The sequence below is a fragment of the Lepisma saccharinum genome, chromosome 25 (assembly GCF_977018435.1).
Source record: "Lepisma saccharinum chromosome 25, izLepSacc3.1, whole genome shotgun sequence".
NCBI classification, from domain to species: Eukaryota; Metazoa; Arthropoda; class Insecta; order Zygentoma; family Lepismatidae; genus Lepisma; species Lepisma saccharinum.
In genome coordinates this window covers 12,267,178-12,284,710 of record NC_139253.1, presented here as the reverse complement: position 1 = coordinate 12,284,710, position 17,533 = coordinate 12,267,178, and the positions used below count along the sequence as shown (strand labels likewise).

At 39.9% G+C, this 17,533-nt stretch overlaps 1 protein-coding gene across 9 annotated transcripts in view; it reads left to right on the top strand.

The window, feature by feature from the left end:
* The window catches only part of RhoGEF2 (Rho guanine nucleotide exchange factor 2), a 291,915-nt gene that overhangs the window by 179,521 nt on the left and 94,861 nt on the right, over nt 1-17,533 (top strand). For all 9 annotated transcript variants that reach the window (XM_083111366.1, XM_083111359.1, XM_083111363.1 and 6 more), the window contains one exon: nt 2,916-2,968. In XM_083111366.1, the coding sequence (XP_082967492.1) occupies nt 2,916-2,968 (53 nt within the window). The remainder of the gene's footprint in view (nt 1-2,915; nt 2,969-17,533) is intronic.

Here is a 17,533-nt window from a genome sequence, read left to right as displayed (position 1 = left end):
AAAAAAGTCGGGGAATTTTGTCTTGATTGACTTTTTTTATGCAATGGAATGAATGTGCCAGCCGTTTGCTTTGAAAGATATCATTATGAAGTGCTGCATGAGAACAGGAAATCTTGTTGCTAGGTCTGAGCATCAACTTTTAGGCCTCTTTTATGCACAACAGAATTAGAGTGCCAGAAACTAGTGATGGGAGGGGGAGAGAGAGAAATTTCCGGAGGGACAGAGAAATTGATAAGCCTCTAAATATTAACGTGGAAAATACATTGAATTATAATTATCATTTCTTCTTGTCTGTGTGGGAGCAGTAAGGGAACAGGTCTGTCAACAAACGGAGGGGGGGATGGGTGGGTGGGGTGGGGCAGACCACTGTGGCACCGTCCGATAGTTGTCGGACATCGTAGTACGGCATTTGTCGGATATTCTGAAGGAACATGGAAACAAATAGGGGCACTATGCAACCCTGTAATTTGTCGAATGTCGTGGTACAGCATTTGTCTGATTAACATTTTAGGCTCAATTGATGCATATTATTTTTGTCGAATATTGCCGTCCAACTATCGTTGAACTTCGACAAAAATCGCATGCATGGCACTCTTATGGAATTGATTGTTTTTGGATGTCTTTGGACTGGAACATATCTGACGAAAATTGCTGTATGTAACCAGAGCCTTGTATATCCGAGTTTGTCTGCTGTTGTACCACATTTCTTTGAACGAACTTTTTGGCTCCGTTTATGCATGCATTTTTTGTCGAACGTAGCAGTTCGATATTTGTCATTCTGGGACATCCTACAAAAATTGCATGCATTGCGCAATCCGATGTTTCTTGGATGTTCCAGTACAATATTTGTTGAAGTTTACGACGTTTGTCGGATGGAACATCCAACAAAAATCGCATCCATAATTGGAGCCTTAGTCTGCTGCACTACTGGAATTTTATTACTCTTTTTGGCTCACTTAACCTTTTTTAATGTAGCAATCCGTACGAAGGTTTTTTTTCTTCCCCTTGGCGTAATACTGGTTTTACACAAGTCGCCATGCGTTTACAATGATATCAACAAGAATCCAACGAATCGCGATATATGTTGAATAGTACCACAAAAAGTGAAACAGAAATCTGCATTGGTAAAGGTTATAAAAAATTCCCAAGCGCATGTGGTCCCAAGTTTTCTGCAACACTCGTATCGCAATTACGTTTCCTCTGTCCTGTCTGTTTAAACTCTTGAGATATGGATATTAATCTGTCGCGAAGTTAATGTGCAATGTTATGAAATAAGATACTAATAATAAATATTTTAATATTATAATTACACAAATCATTCAGTCCTAAAAGCTTATATATTTCTTCAGTAATTGACGTTTCATTGCCAACCCTGCTAAATTTTCATATTTCATCTTCTGATTTATATGAGGGGCATCCAGAAAGTAAGTTCCAGTTAGCAGGGACCCGCAAAAGCGATAACAGTGTACAATGTCAATTGCTGCGAAATAGTGTTAATGAATGTGCAGATATGTCTGGACACATTTTTCACCCATTCAAAATTGCGAAATAACGCGAATATGGCATAAAATGCATTGTTAGCATTTTCCGCCAATTTTAAAGAATGTACTTAAACAACGAAAAATACAGCGAAATCTAACATAGGCCTACTTGTATTTTTTTAGGCTTATAGAAACAAAATTGTGTCATATTTGTGTGTACAGAACGTGCAAGTTTTCCAACATTTTATCCAAGAGAAGACTATAATGCATGTTATACATAGAAAAATTCCGATATACACATTAGATCACATATTTCCCACGGTTTTTAAACTTCTATCAAAACAATTTGAACCACAGAGCAAAGTGGCGAGGTCTGACAGGAGATTGAGTGCGTATCTAGTCACACCGGGGCCGCATCTTCAGTATTTGTCGCGCGAGAAATATCTCTAATTACAGAGCTAAGTGGTACGTTTTTGGCAGGGATTGAGTGCTCACCTACCGCCACAGGGAGTAGTTGTAACATCGGCATTTGTAGAGCGAGAAAAGAAAAGGAAAATAACTTCTCACAAATCTCTTCCAACATATTCAACTGTCACGAAAATACGTAGACAATGTGAGCTACAATTTAAAATAATAGTTTAAAAGCATAATGGAAGTGTACGTTTTGGTATATTTAGCAGGAAAATGTTCTAAAATAAAAACACGAATTTTGGGAAATATAGCACTAAAAAGTCAAAAAAAGATAATGCCAATTTTTGGTGCCATAATATATTGGTACATGTCACGTGAGATTGATTGATTTAGAATTTGTGGGTGCGTCGCCAAGAATGGCCATTTTGCACCCTTCAGTATGTATGGGGAAAAATTCCCTTATCTAAAACCCTTACCTTAAAATTATAATGGGGTATGGAAAATAACTTCCAAGGTATCAAACTCTTACAAATGAGGTAGGGCATGTGACTTACAATTTAATATAGTAGATTAAAAACACCATGAAAGTATAATTATAGGTATATTCCCCAGAAAATGCACTAAAATGAAAATGTGAATGGGGGGTGGGGCACCAATTTGGAAAACAATGACGAAAAATCAAGATCCCTACCGATTAGGCATAAGTAAAACAAGAATACCAGTAGTAATTGATTTTACTTCATTTAGTTTATAATTGTCAGGGAAAATGTAAATTTTGTCCTGGAAAACCTGGAAAAGTCAGGGAATTTCATTTTGCTTGTTTGTTGCCACCCTGTCAGTTGTGTGTGTGTGAATTTTCCACTTGAAGCAGTATCAATACGAAACACTTAGAATTTACGACTACATTTGTGTAGTAGTAAATTTAGATGGTGTAAAGATTGTTTTGTATTGCATGCATAAAATGTATATTTTCGATAAAGTGTCCATTGCTAAACTTCTGATAACATTTCCTTTTTGTTGTAGCGTCAGTTGCGAGAAAGACGGAAAACCAGTGATCCAAACCTTAGCAAGACAAGGTAAGTGGAACAGAATTTGTTATCTTTAAATAGAATGCATTATTAACGTTTTGCAATTTAGAAAAATTGGCATTGTTATGGAATCATTAAAAAACACATTTATTTTTATCCTAATTATTATATTTCTTATATAACCATGTGAGTAATAAATCACACAAAGCTACCTTTCAGCAGAAGATATAAATTGTAGGTAAGCGCTAAGGTAAGGTGTATTGCATTTGAGTCGCCGTGGAGAAAGATGATGATAATTTGTGAAATATTAACAAATTGATAATGTTGTCAATTTAGGCAAATGGAAAAAGTGAGTAGAAAGAAGGGATTGCACGAGATGGGATTGTCAGCGTATTTTTCAAGGAAATACCCGTTGCAGAAACACTCAGGGTTAACGATTATACCGAGACGGCCTTCTAAGAGTCGTTGACGAAGGATATCATGTTGCTTTGTAATCTAGGGGCCTCGAATTGGATTCCTGGTGGATACATTGGACGCTGATTCGGATCCCACTTTAAGCCTCCCTTAGGCGCGTGGGGTACCAATGTCCCGCATCGATTTTCATTGCGAGATTGAAACACTGTGAACTACACTGCGCATGGGTGTTTTTGTGTAGTTGAACGTTCTTTTTTCTAAGCTCAACTGTGTAGCTCTGTTACACTTCTAAGCCACGAAATATTATAAAGTTAACTTTAGTCCCCGCACGAGCTTAAATACGTAACTTGAAAAGTACCAAAGCATAAAAAGACAAAACACACAGCAGATTCAGAAAATGGGTTTTTGAGGAAGGGGAAGGACACTTAGGTTTAGGTTAGTGACGAAAGTGACCACATGACAGAAAGTGAGCATGATACTAGTCCCCCAAACATGCGACTGGCGTTAACTTTATAATATCACTTAGATTTATAATATTACGTCTCTTAGAAATTTGCAGGTTATCTCAGAAGAAAGACATAGAAAGGTCATTGAGCGCGCATGCGCAGTAAATTTCACTCTTTGTGTTTCATACCTTAGCGAGAATTCACTCCAAAGCGAAAGGCGACATGTGTCGCGTGAGGATTTCCCCAACCGAAGGTAGGCTTATGCAGCCTGTCGTGCCGCTGCGGTGTGAAACGTTGCTGCTGATTGGCTCGTTTGCCGTTTCGGTCTGAAATCTCCCTTAAAGATAATAGGGTGACAGTCGTACTCCACACGCCTAAGTATGTTACAGAGGAAAATGGCCCGCCTAACACAGCATTAAGGGCAGGAGGAACTGTTTCCACGTCCAGGAAGACGCAAGGACCCGAAACTGCTCCTCCTCCACAGACTTTTCCCCGAGGCGACCAGGGCAAGAGATGCCTGTGCGCGTGATGGTTTAAGGTGGGGGACAAAACTTAGCATTACGCTTATGGGAGTATTATTTTACTTGTGCTCTTGGGAATATCAAACTTCCGATGGTGTAGGAAAACACATCAGCGGGAACAGGACAGGTTGAAGATTTTGTTTGTGTTAGGAAAAGTCGCTCCCATTTGATTAGTCGTAAGTTGAAGTTGTTTGTCCATAAGGAATACATGCGAGTCTACAAATAATTATTCATCATATTTTTTACAGATCATAATTAGCTTAATAAGGAACGTAAAAAAACTGATTCCTTTTGCAACATGGGGAGAAATATTTTTTTAACAATGCCCATTCCGACTATATGGAAATAAATTTATACCTGGTGAGAAACTGTCACTCTTCGCTTTAAACTGAACCTCCAGTCTGGATTAGCCTATCTGTGCATAAAGTGGGCTATAACAAGGAAAACGTCTCCTACCAATGTAATAAATGCCAACAATGATCTCAATATTTTTCAAGCTGCACGCTTTTTTTCTTTCTTTTTTTGTTAGGCAGTAAACTGCCACTCGGGCTGCTTTTGTGAAGGAAGAATAGGAAGTTATTTATTACCCCAACCGTTGCCCAGGTTACGACGCGCAGGAAATCGGCCCACTCTTGACGGCAATATGTAGGAAGGAGTTGTTCGTTTTCTCGGAGGCCAAGAATGAAAGAATCGCCGGTTCCTTGAATGAAACGAGGGAGCAGCCGGTAATAAGCAAGCGAATGGTGTCACAAATCAGCGCTGCACCGTGTAACAAGGCGAGGATCTTCCCTGAATGGCGGCACTTGGAAGTCATCGACCTATTTTGTCTGCGACGCAGTTCTCCCCTGCACATGACACCTCTGCACGCGTGGTACCTGCCATCTTAAAGCAGCCCTTCGCTAATCCCAGGCTCCTAAGTGCGTGGTGCGGCCTGTTTTCGTTTAGAAGTCATTAAAACCGACCTCCATTGCGGAGTTAGAACAACGCGCTACGACGCCAGGGTCCCGGGTTCGAATCCCGGAATGGGCATCGGTGTTCTTTGTGAGTGTCCCTTCATCAATTTAATATCACTCATCTCCACGATTAGCCAAAAGTGGCATGGTGGGAAAATTTCGTGATTTCTAATTATAATTTAATATAATCCATTTTATGTAATAAATTGTACATCTCTTTTTAATTTAGGTGAAGACGAAATCTTTTCCATGCTAAGTATATTAATTTATCATAACGAAATCGTGGTAGCCACAACCCACAACTCCTTTATTAATTGATAATAAAAATTCGAATCCCGGCCTGTGCATCCGTGTTCTTTGTGAGTGTCCCTTCATCAATTTAATCATTTTTATTTATTGGGTCTTGTTTATCATGGCGAAGTTAAGGCTTTGTAGCCTTTTCTACAACTTAACCATGTTTATAGCAAATTATTAAGATATGAAAATTAGAAAACATTAATACATAATCCATACATAAAAAGTTAAATATTGAAAACAAAGAAAGAAAAATATAAAGTTACAAAGAAAAAATACAAAAAAGAAAAAATCATACGGGAATTAAAGTCTAACCTATACTCACGAGCATACAACAAAACACACACACACACTCGCATATTCATGACAGTAGTCAGGGATTTGAAATATTAAGGTGAATAAGGGTTTTCAGTGTTTCTGTACGTAACTGTATTCAATTTTTCATCATCAATTTTTCAACGATCATATCACTCATCTTCACGATTAGCCAAAAGTGACAGAAAAGCTAAGTAAACCAAATCGATAAACAATAGAAATCATTAAAAGCAGAGAGAATTATGAAGACTGAGGACTATGCTGATCATAGTTACGTTCTTTCAGTTGTTAGAACCATAAAACATTAAGTGCTTGCAGATTTTCGTGTAGTCGCATTCATAGTAGCACTAATTAGAATTATTGCTTTTTTTTTCTGTAGTGGCTAAACTTCTTATTGCTCAACGCTCAGACACAATTTATTTTTCATGCCTCCCCGATGGCATTGTGGTTTAGCCTTTTATATCTGTCGTGACTGACACTGCATTTAAATTTTTCTAAAACTCTTGAAAGAGAAATTATGGTCGATTTTTTTTTAGGTCCACTTTATGCAGAGAAAGGTTAATTAGGACTGGACATATAGTTTAAAGTTAGATTCGAAGCGCTATATAGCCCAGTCAATAAAGGTCTAAAAAAGGCCAATGTCGGAAATAATTCCGTGAAAGCTGAGTTTTGGTCAGTTGTTAGAACACTACTAGTAGTGCAAAATCCCAAAAATCCGCGCTCTTCTCGCGGTGCTCCCCCCCCCCCCACCTTAATTTCACAGACACTCGGTTATTGACCTATATCTCCGTAACCAATCATCGTAGGCAGGTAATCTTTTAAGTCTTAATCCTCATTAGATGGGCTACAGAATAGATTCTGTTTAATTTTTCGATAATGTCGGTGGTTTTGTCGTAATTTTAAAAAAAAAATCTTCACAAAGTGAATATTTTCTAGTACTTTTTAACGTTTTTGCCTTTTAACTTTTGAACAAATTAAATTGCAAGAAATGGTTTCGAATAAAAGTTGTAGTCTGTTTTATAAGCTTTAAAACTATATACGTTTTAATGTCTTTAATGAAGAGTACACCATAAAATGTGTCTCAAAATGGAGGATAGTAGGTACCAAGAAAGTGTGTTACCACAATCCGGCGCTTAAGTCCATTACCTCATTTGGAGACATTGCACCCTTCATTAAAATACATTAAAACTTATATCGTTATAAAGTTTATAAAATTGGCGAAATTGATGTTGGGGGGGCGCTGGAGGGAGCGTCGGTAGGAGGGGCGGGGACTTTTGGGATTTTGCACTACTAGTAGTATTCTAACAACTTACCAAAATTCAGCTTTTACGGAATTATTCCCGACATTGGCCTTTTTTAGCCCTTCATTGACTGGGCTATATAGCGCTTCGAATCTAACTTTAAACTGTATGTCCAGTCCTGATTAACCTTTCTGTGCATAAAGTGGACCTAAATGAAACAAAACAACAACAATTTCTCTTTCAAGAGTTTTAGAAAAAAAAATGCAGTGTCAGTCACGACAGATATAAAAGGCTAAACAATTAAATACAATCTTCAACGTTGCTATTAACGTACAGAGGTGAGAAAGTAAAGTAAAATAACCACATATAACAAACAGGAGGGAACACTTGATTAGAGTAACAGTGGAATGGCGGTGCTTCAGTCTGTAGAGCGTCAGAACTTACATGTGACATCAGAAATTTAAATTTGAAAATCGATTGTAGTCCTGTAACATCCAAGGAAATAATTTAAAAAGCACCGTACATACAAAAAATAATAATATGCTACCAACATTTTAGACTTTTTATTTGTAATTCCAAGTAAGACGTGAAATTACCGACTTATTTATCTATATTTATCTTAGGATGATCTCAAATTCCAAAGTTGTTTTCAGCCAGCTCCTTTTTCCGTTTCTCCATTCTCCGGCTTTTATTTCTACCTCACAGATTTCGTCGGAAATATTTTCCTGAAATCATTCCTTACCGTAATCACCATTGTAGTTTCATTTATGTTTCGGCATCGAAAGTCACGGAAACAGGAACTGATATATAACCTCCTCTGTTGAGTTTGGAGATCTCTCGTCAAATTTTTCGTTCCAAAATCCTCCCTCCACCCTTCAAAGAAACTTCCACTGGACATGCGATATGGCATGTAAATATTATTAGACTCGTTTCGTTTTAATTTTCTATTTTTGTGGGCAAGATTGTATTTCAGATTGGTTCGCTATACGGAAAGGTCTGTGGAGACGGTACTTACGTGATGTATATATTACACCGATGCTCGTGGATGTACAGGGTATTGCTGTAAGGGTTATCGAGCAACTCTTTTTTTTCTCTTACTTCGCTGTGGGTAAACGCAATTTTTCCGTCAGTGAGAGAGGAACATAAATTGAGAGTATTTGAAAATAAAATCCTTAGAAAAATATTTGAACCTAAAAAGGATGAGGAGACAGGCGAGAAAAGGATCTTACATAATTTAGAACTACGTAATTTGTATTCATGTCCAGTTATTATTGAAATGATTAAATCACGAAGACTTAGGTGGGCAGTCCATGTGGCACGAATGGGAGAGGAAAGAGAAGTTTACAGGATTCTTGTTGGGAAACCTGATGGTAAGGGACCAGTAAGAAGGCCAAGACGAAGGTGGAGAGATAACGTTGAGATGGACCTAAATGAAATCGGTAGGGATGGAAAAGATTGGATAGATCTTGTCCAGGATAGGGACAGATGTAGGGCTTATGTTGCTGCAGTCATAAACCTTCGGGTTTAACAAGGCTAGAGAGTTAGTGTCCTGCATAACCACAGAGAGTCGTGGTTGGGTACCTTGTTGGCAGCCTAGGGGGAGTGACCAGAGCACACCACCAGTATGATCTGGATTTAGTGCGTGTGTAAGGAACCTTACCTCCCACCAGTTATGGTCCTTCATGGCATGGTGCAAAGCAAAGGGGAGGACTAGCTTTGCCTCTTTGAGTCTTCGCGACCACCTCGATGAAGATAAATGTGTATGCAGCCACGCAGCACAGAGTGAGGTTTCCAACTGGTCTTTCCCCAGAGAAATGCATACATGGGACACACAGAATACAAGTCGTATAGGTCCACAGAATCTATATTCGAGATGTTTGGTCTCACTCAATGTTTTCTGGACCAGCAATCGACTGGTTCATTGGTTCTGCAAAGTACTGCTATCTAGAGCCAAATAGTTCAACTATGGACTTACTTTACCAGTCCTGTGAAACAATATCATTATGGCCAACCACGATGCCCACGGAAGAGGGGGGGGGGGGGGGAGATAATGGCGCAGACAGCGACAACACAACTTTGGGGGATTTTTCCTTACAATAATAGCTTAATAAATATTTTTCGAGGAGGCCTCATCTCCAGGAAGTTATGAACTCGGGGCATCTTCGCCATCTCCTGGTATGAAGAAAGTAACTTGTAAAATGCTGAAATGTTTAGTTCATCTACATGTGTTTGCCCATACGTAACTTTATATCGTATAAGAATCGCGTCCTCGTTGTTGTTTTAAAACAATAAGAGAATGGGGTGTATTCGGTTTGTGCTTTAAATCACGGTCTGTGTGGATTGGAACTTCGCGTGTCACAGAGCTGTTGTATCCCGTTGAATATTTTCGGCTGAAGAATTGTGGGTGTAAAGAAGCACGGAAAACCGAAGCATTCGTGAGGGTTAGGTTGTCGTCGCGTGCCCTTGTTAAGTGAACCGGTGTGAAAGGAAGGCAAACGGCAGGAAGTGTAAGCCGGGCTTGATATATAGGCTCGTGCCAGAACTCGGCTACCCGTCGGCGTGGGTATTTTATGATATATGGCCACGCGGAACAGTGTTGCTACAATCTGAAGACACAATTTCCCTTTTTGGACCAATTTTTACCTTCACCTAAAGAAATCAATTATTATTGTTAGTAGTAGTATTTCCGTTGGTCCATTTTCCTATGAATGTAAAATGTTAAACAAATTAATGACACACATGTCAGCCTCATCGCTTCCTGGCCAGATGTCCCAGCTTTGAATCCTGGTCATGCATTCGTTGATCTTTCATCCCCATCGGTGCTATTATCCAAAGATGCAGAAAAGCGACTTACAGTAAACAAAGCAAATAAAATTAGATATAGACTAATCCTCGAAGGGGTATGAATAAGAAGGAACAGGAAAAACAGCCTCGCTGATGGCGCGGTGGTAACGTCGTCGCCGTGTAATCAAGGGGTCCCGGGTTCGATACCAGGTGGGGGCACATAGTGGATCGGATCCCACTTTAAAACTGTAGGTCCAGTCCCGATTAACCTTTCTGTGCATAAAGTGGACAAACATTAAATCAAACAAACAAGCGGGGGAAAAACGTGGATATTAAACTGGAACTTAACATAATCTGGACAAATATTGAGTCTGGTGCCTTCAAATTTCCCTAAAATTGTGATATTTTTCATAGAAATTCCTTTTTCCCCTAAGATTATGGGGAAATTTTCCTTCGTGTGGCAACACTGACGCCGAAAAGCGGCAACCGTGCCCGTCTTGGCAAAGGAATTTAAATCCTATTCTTTATCCTGGCGCGAAACCCTTCTGCGCATGCATCGAGCACCCGGGTTACCTGCGTTTTCGGACGACATGAATAGTTAGCGGCCGGTAATGCCGATCGCTGCGGAAGGGGTGACGATCCAGGCGCCGTTCTGCTCCTGCGTCCTTCGCCCCTCTTTCATCGGCTGCTTCGATCACCCGCGAGCGAGGGGAGTCCCTCGCGATGAATAACGTTGGTGTCGGTTAGCGTCTCGGGTTTTCGTGTAGCCGTGATAGCCCGAAAGTCGGGGAATGTGCCGTCGGTAGGCTCTGCCATGGAGACCCACATGGAGCGGAACAGCTCCTTTGGAGTGGCCCCGGTCCCGGAGTGCCCGCTGACGGAGGCCAGGAGGTGCTTTTCGGAAAGGTAAATACGCATGTTTCGTTCTCATTCGCATTGTTCATTTGTTTGAGGTACATTTTTATGCTCCGGCGGGCTTTAAAGTGGTTGCCGCGTGCCTTCGCCGCGGATCGAACCCGGTACCCTTTGAGTACATGGCTGCAGCGCTACCACTACGCCATCTGGGAGGCCCACATGTCGTTGCAAAGTCATTCTCACGCTCTCTCATGCACCTCTTAACTGACTAGGAAAACCATCGTACGACTAGAAAAGTCATTGATATATTTCCGTAAACATAATTAGGAACATAGGATTTGAAGGGGTGACCTTCATTGAATGCACCCAAATGTTAACCTCTCTCCCACATAGTACATCCCGTAACCTCTCTCCCACATAGTACATCCCGGTATCTGAAATATTTTAGGCCAATGAGACTGGCACCTGGTCATGTAGCCAGGTTAATCCTTCGAGGGTTTGTGTTGTGTCGGCCATATACATGGGCTGCAAAAGTAGGTATACCGTTGTTAGTCTACTTGGAAATAATGTGTAAGTGTATACCTACTTTTGAACCCCTGTATAGGGTGTAATTGTCATTTCATCCATTTCACCTCATCAACATTCATCTCCATCGACGCGATTAGCAAAAAGTGGCAGAAATCGCTAAATAGATTTAATCAGATCAAATATTCAGTAACCTGAGGGAGTCGGTAATGTTCATTATAATTGTGCTACACGCGGTGAATATGGATTGTTAACGTATTTGTAAACGCTCATTCACTAAACATACATATTTAAAGGACCCCTTGCAACTGCAGTCAGTGAAAAACTCTAAAAACAAACCATAAATCGAATTTGGCAAATCGAAATATTAGTACAATCGTTGAAATTTATTTGAAAGTTCCTGGAAAAGTGTATGTGTATATATTCCTAAGTAAATTCGTGTTTAAACTTAAAAACGGCCTCTTTAAATGTTGAACGAGCCAAAACTTCAGCGCGGCCCTCCGTATGGCAGGAGATGGCTCCTTACCCTGTCACGTGCTTTCCTAAGATGTATGCAACCCGGCAATGAATAATATCGACGGGTTGTCTACGTCGCAGGGGTAGCTTTCGATCCGAACTCCACTCCATTTGCAGACAGTAAACTCGATAGAATATAAGCCAGGAATCGAACTCGAAAGTTCTGATTAATATATGTGTAATAAGAATATACCTAATGAAGGAACTCGTATGTAAAAATGTGGATATATGTAAATGCACTGGCTGTTGAGAAAAGTTGGTTGAATGAAATTGCATGAATGGAACTTTATATTTTTTCTCTTTCACTCCATCAGGGTTTGGGAATGGAAATAAATTCCATTATCGTTTTCAAGCAGCTTCGTGATGGGACATATACCGTACAAACGTATTTGTACAGTTCATTTTTATTCATTTGTTCTGAACAACGTTGAATAAGGTTCTTCTCCTGTACAGCAAGTTCATATTAACTCGAAAAACTTGGTTGTAAGCGTGCAAAAACACCACAGAATGGTGTAGAAATTCGTTTTAAAATTACCTTGAAAAGCCGTGTTTTGCCACTAGTGGTAACCGTGTATGTAGAAACATGATTTTTTACTCATTTGGGGTGGTCAGGATTTGAAAATTAAAACAGCTAGTAAAAAAAAATGTGTGTATTGTTTGAACAGACCATTAGTGAGGCACGAAGCGTAGTTTGGTAAAGAAAGGTAAGCAGGCAAGCGTGCATGACACTTCAATCACAGCTCACACACACACAATGATAATCGTGATCAAGTAACAACGTTGCCGCCCCCTGTGGCGGAGTGGTTAGTACATCGCGCTACGATGCTAGGGGTCCCGGGTTTGAATCCTGGCCTGGGCATGAATATTTGTGTCCATTCATCAATTTCATCATATCATCACTCATTCCCATCTTCGCAAATTAGCCAAAAGTGGCACAAAAAGCGAAGTAAAATAAATCAAATGAAATCAAGTAACAACGTTGGAGTGAATTTCTTCAATCTCGTCCCGAAATAATAGAAGGGTGACTTTTCTTTAAGCACCGAAATGTAAACCGCCTTTCCAAGTAGTATACCCTGGGCTGCATTTGGAGACTAGTGAGTCTCTGGCGTCTGGACTCACAGCCATTATAATACTCTGTGGCGCTCGTGTTGTCGTCCGTGTGTGTTAGTAAGTGTGTCTTCATCCATCTCTACGCCATTCATCCTTATATTTGCAGTTGGCCAAAACTGGCACAAATAAAATAAATCAATGAAGCGAAATAATAGAAAAATTCTGCAGTGGAGAAAGGAATGAGGAGTTCGCCTGTTCGAAAATAATTTGTATATGAAAAGATTGTCTCGGGGTATCGACCAGGTGAGTTGTGGAAAGGATTTCAAACTTTCGAGAGCTAAGATGAGAGTGACGTTAGCTCTCGACAGCTTCGAATCCTTTCCACAACTCGCCTGGTCGATACCCCGAGACAATCTCGCAGGGAAAGCTTCAAGATTAACTTCAATTTTGTGTGTGCTAGAATTTCTGTAATGCACAAAATGTCTGCCTGAATGGAACAATATTCTGTGGAATTATTTCTTATAAATAAATAACCTAATCTATAACAGTTGGGCTGAACAGTTCGTAGGCTAACATAGTAAAAAATATTTTTTTGACAAAATTCGATTTTATTATTCAATATAGTTGCCTTTGAGGGCGATACAACGATTATAGCGGTCATACAATTTTTCGATGCCATTTTTATAGTACGATTTCTCTTAAGCCTCAAAATAGGCCTCAGTTTCGGCGATTACCTACTTCATCAGTGCTAAATTTCTTTCCAGCGAGCATTCTTTTAAGATCTGCAAACAGGAAAAAGTCACTGGGGGCCAGATCTGGAGAATATGGTGGATGGGGAAGCAATTCGTAGTCTAATTCATATAATTTTGCCATCGTTTTCATTGATTTGTGACACGGTGCATTGTCTTGATGAAACAGCACTTTTTCCTTCTTCAAATGGGGCCGTTTTTTCGTGATTTCATCCTTTAAACGCTCCAACAACGCTATGTAATAATCGCTGTTGATGGTCTGGCCCTTTTTGATTTAATCGATGAATATAATACCATGCGCATCCCAGAATACTGATGCCATAACCTTGCCAGCCGACTGTTGCGTCTTTCCACGCTTTGGATTCGGTTCATCACGTGCAGTCCACTCGGCTGACTGTCGATTGGACTCTGGAGTGTAGTTATGGAGCCATGTTTCATCCATTGTAATATATCGACGGAAAAATTAGTGTTTATTACTGTTGAATATCGCTAAACTTTGCTCCGAATCATCAAAACGTTGTTGCTTTTCATCGATTGTGAGCACGCGCGGCACCCATTTTGCACACAGCTTTCGCATGTTCAAATATTCATGCACAATATGTCCAACACGTTCCTTTGATATTTTTAAAGTCTCAGCTATCTCGATCAACTTCACTTTACGATCATTTAAAATTATTTTGTGGACTTTTTTGATGTTTTCGTCGGTAACAGCCTCTTTGGGGCGTCCACTGCGTGCATCGTCTTCGATGCTCATTTCGCCTCGTTTAAATTTAGCAAACCACTTCTCAACGGTTGATTTTCCTGGTGCAGAGTCCGAATAATGTTTATCAAGCCAAGCCTTGGCTTCAACAGTATTTTTTTTTCGCCAAAAAGCAATGCTTTATTAACACACGAAATTCTTTTTTATCCATTTTTTCACAATAACAAAAGCTGCTTCACTCACAATGCTATATCTCACGAACTAATTATCCGGCAGCTGTGAAATTTATACACGTATCTTTTGAAGGTTAGTACTAAGTAAAAATCACATGGATTTAATTCTAGTAACGCCATCTATGAGTCAGCCTATGAACTTTTCAGCCCAACTGTTATATAAGGCAATTGTATGTGGGCGAAAGTTTTAAACGAGACAAAGTATCGGACTCGTCTCGATTTCGCAGACGATTCCATCCCTACTTAGATTAGCAATCGAGAAGTCGCAGCATTGAATCAACGCTAGTAAATGACAGTGAGTGAAAGTGCTCGCACGAATTGGAGCATGAGAAACTTGAACAGAAATATGGACCAACGTCAGTTCCACGATAGACAAAGGGAATTTCCGCAAATGTTTGCCCATATCGCTTCCACTTTACCGATCACGACTGGTTTATCGCTATTTTTCGTTTTCAGTCTGTTTGACTGATATGGGTTCATTTCTCTCCACGCGACTGAATACAATCGATCATAAGCCTGACGCTCATCGACCTTTTATCGCTGCATTACGAGGCTCTAAAGTGGGCTTACGCAGGAAGTGGGTGATGTGACGCTTTTCCTCCCCCTCCCCCCTATCTTTAAACCACAGGCGTACATTCATAGAAGACTATAACTGCAGCTGAACAGTAAACACGCGTTTATTAGATGAAGCACTTAACGTATATGATGCCTGGCGGACCGTAAAACGCAGTCGATTTTCTATTTCTGGGTAAATCTTTCGGTATAGGGAGCCTTTTAAGCCACTTCAAAAGGTGTGTGCGCAGTGGAGTGCAATTTTTTTTTTTGGTCAACCTTGAAATTGCCGTCCAAAATTATATATTGACTATAAATCCAAAGTTGCTGTCAATAGTCTACATTTCGCCGCCTTTACCTGCATATTTTAAAGAAAAGCCGCCGCGAGGACTGGGCCGTCCATTGTGTCGTGTCTGTATTGTTATTGTAAGCGTTCGGCATATTCTTATCAAAGTGTTCCACATTTTACTTTCCTCCGACAATTTTTTATCTTCCCAGCTGTTTATCATCCATGTTAGGTGGTGATGACAGTGTTTTAACAAATGTTTTTAGCTTTTTCAGAAGAGTAGCTCCCTTGCACTGTTTCTGAAAAAGTTTTAATGTGTTGTCCAGCGCAGGTCCCGTTACTACCTTGCACTTTTAACTTTTCTCAGGGGGCTTTTTACACCCCTTTTTTTAACTTTGAGGTAAGGGTTGTAGATATACTTTGAAGGATGTAAATTCGCTATTCGTGCCGACGCACCCAAATATTTTAACTCATTCATTCATTTTAAAGGAGAGCTTAGCTAGAAGACTTGTGTGTTATTCGGCGTAGAGTTTTGCGACAAACAAAAGGCAAGAATGGAATATTAAATATTTGCTGATACTTAATATAAACAACCGATCGTTTAATTTCTATCTGGATTATTTTACGTCGCTTTTTCACCTCGTAAGATAATCGCGACTATGAAGATGAATGATGAACTGGATAATGGATGTTTAGATGGGGGATGGCTGAACTGGATGATGATGTTTGCCTGATCATTAAATATATGATGAAGGAAACACAATAATACACCCTTATCCGTGGTTTTGGGCCTGAACCTCTGACTTCGTAGAGCGTTCCACTAACCACTCTCTCACGGAGCCAGGCAAAACAACGGAATCTGCGACTATTGCTTTGAAGTAACTTCCCAGTTGTCCTCACGATTCTCAGCCAACACCGAAATATTTTTGGATCTTCTACCGGGAATGGAACCCGAGACCGATCGCACCAAAGGTAAGAGCGGAAACCTTTAGGCTACGTGGAGCTCAAAATTATCGTCAAGAATATGGCTAAACAGTTGCTTTGTCTATTTCCCTTTGCGTGTTCTTCAGATACCGCACCAAGCGCCCCCTTAAACATGAATGTGGAATTTATGGATTTAGCTTAAAATAATACCAAGTTGTATTTCGGAATAGACAGAGCCATCACAGCTATCGGGCTGTGGTGCACATGCCAATATGCGATCAAGTTCTTGAAAGGATGGTTCTAACTGCCATATTTGAATGTATCCGTAACCTTGGAGGATCAAAGTAGTTCCTTTTCGTCCCGGAGAGCTTATAAACTTCACGCTGATTGACATATTTCCGAGAAAGATTGGAATGAAGCAACAGATCACTTTTGCGTCACTCATCAGAGAAAAGTTACCCTTATGCATCTATGTGAATTCATCCATGCAGACTATCCAGCTAATTTGATTGGCTGATGTACCTGCGAGATACAATTTAGCCCAGCTTGAAAGATCTCTTGGGCTCCTTCGAATCGAACGACAATTTATTTTTTTAAATGATTGTATATACGAAACTTTTTTTGAAAAAAAAAAAACCGCACGAAATTTGTTGTCGAAAAAATTTAATTATCATCTCGATATAAATATTCTCGATCAGCCCGGCCGTTCATTCATCGATACTTATCTATTATCCAGAAACTACAAAAAATTCAAATATATACTTTTAGTGTACTTAAAGCCCTACCAGTACTTCCATATTGCTACATCAAAATTTTTCCATCGGTGCGTCCGTCACTGAGAGGTGTGTCATTTTCAATACGTCCGAAACAAAGCTACACACGGAAAGACTATAACATAACCGAATTCATATCACGTAACCTAAATATTCTTGAGGAGATGGTTCCATACTTGGACCAGTAATCGAATGAATTTGGTCCATATTGATCATGCCAGCTCGTTGTGCGACAAATTACGTGGGTACTATATGGATAACAGCCGATATAGGCGTATCGGTAATATTGCCGATTAGTTCAATATTTCTATAACTGTAGTTTAGTGCAACATTCTGTTTTTGTAAATACTCTTCTTCTTTTTTTCCTAGTTCAAAATTTTGTGCAGTCACCTGGGTAAATGCACTAATGTGCATTCATTTCCAACTTTGGCTTTTCCCGCGGTCTTTCGGGGTGTAAGAGGTGCCCCTTGTTGAAAACACCC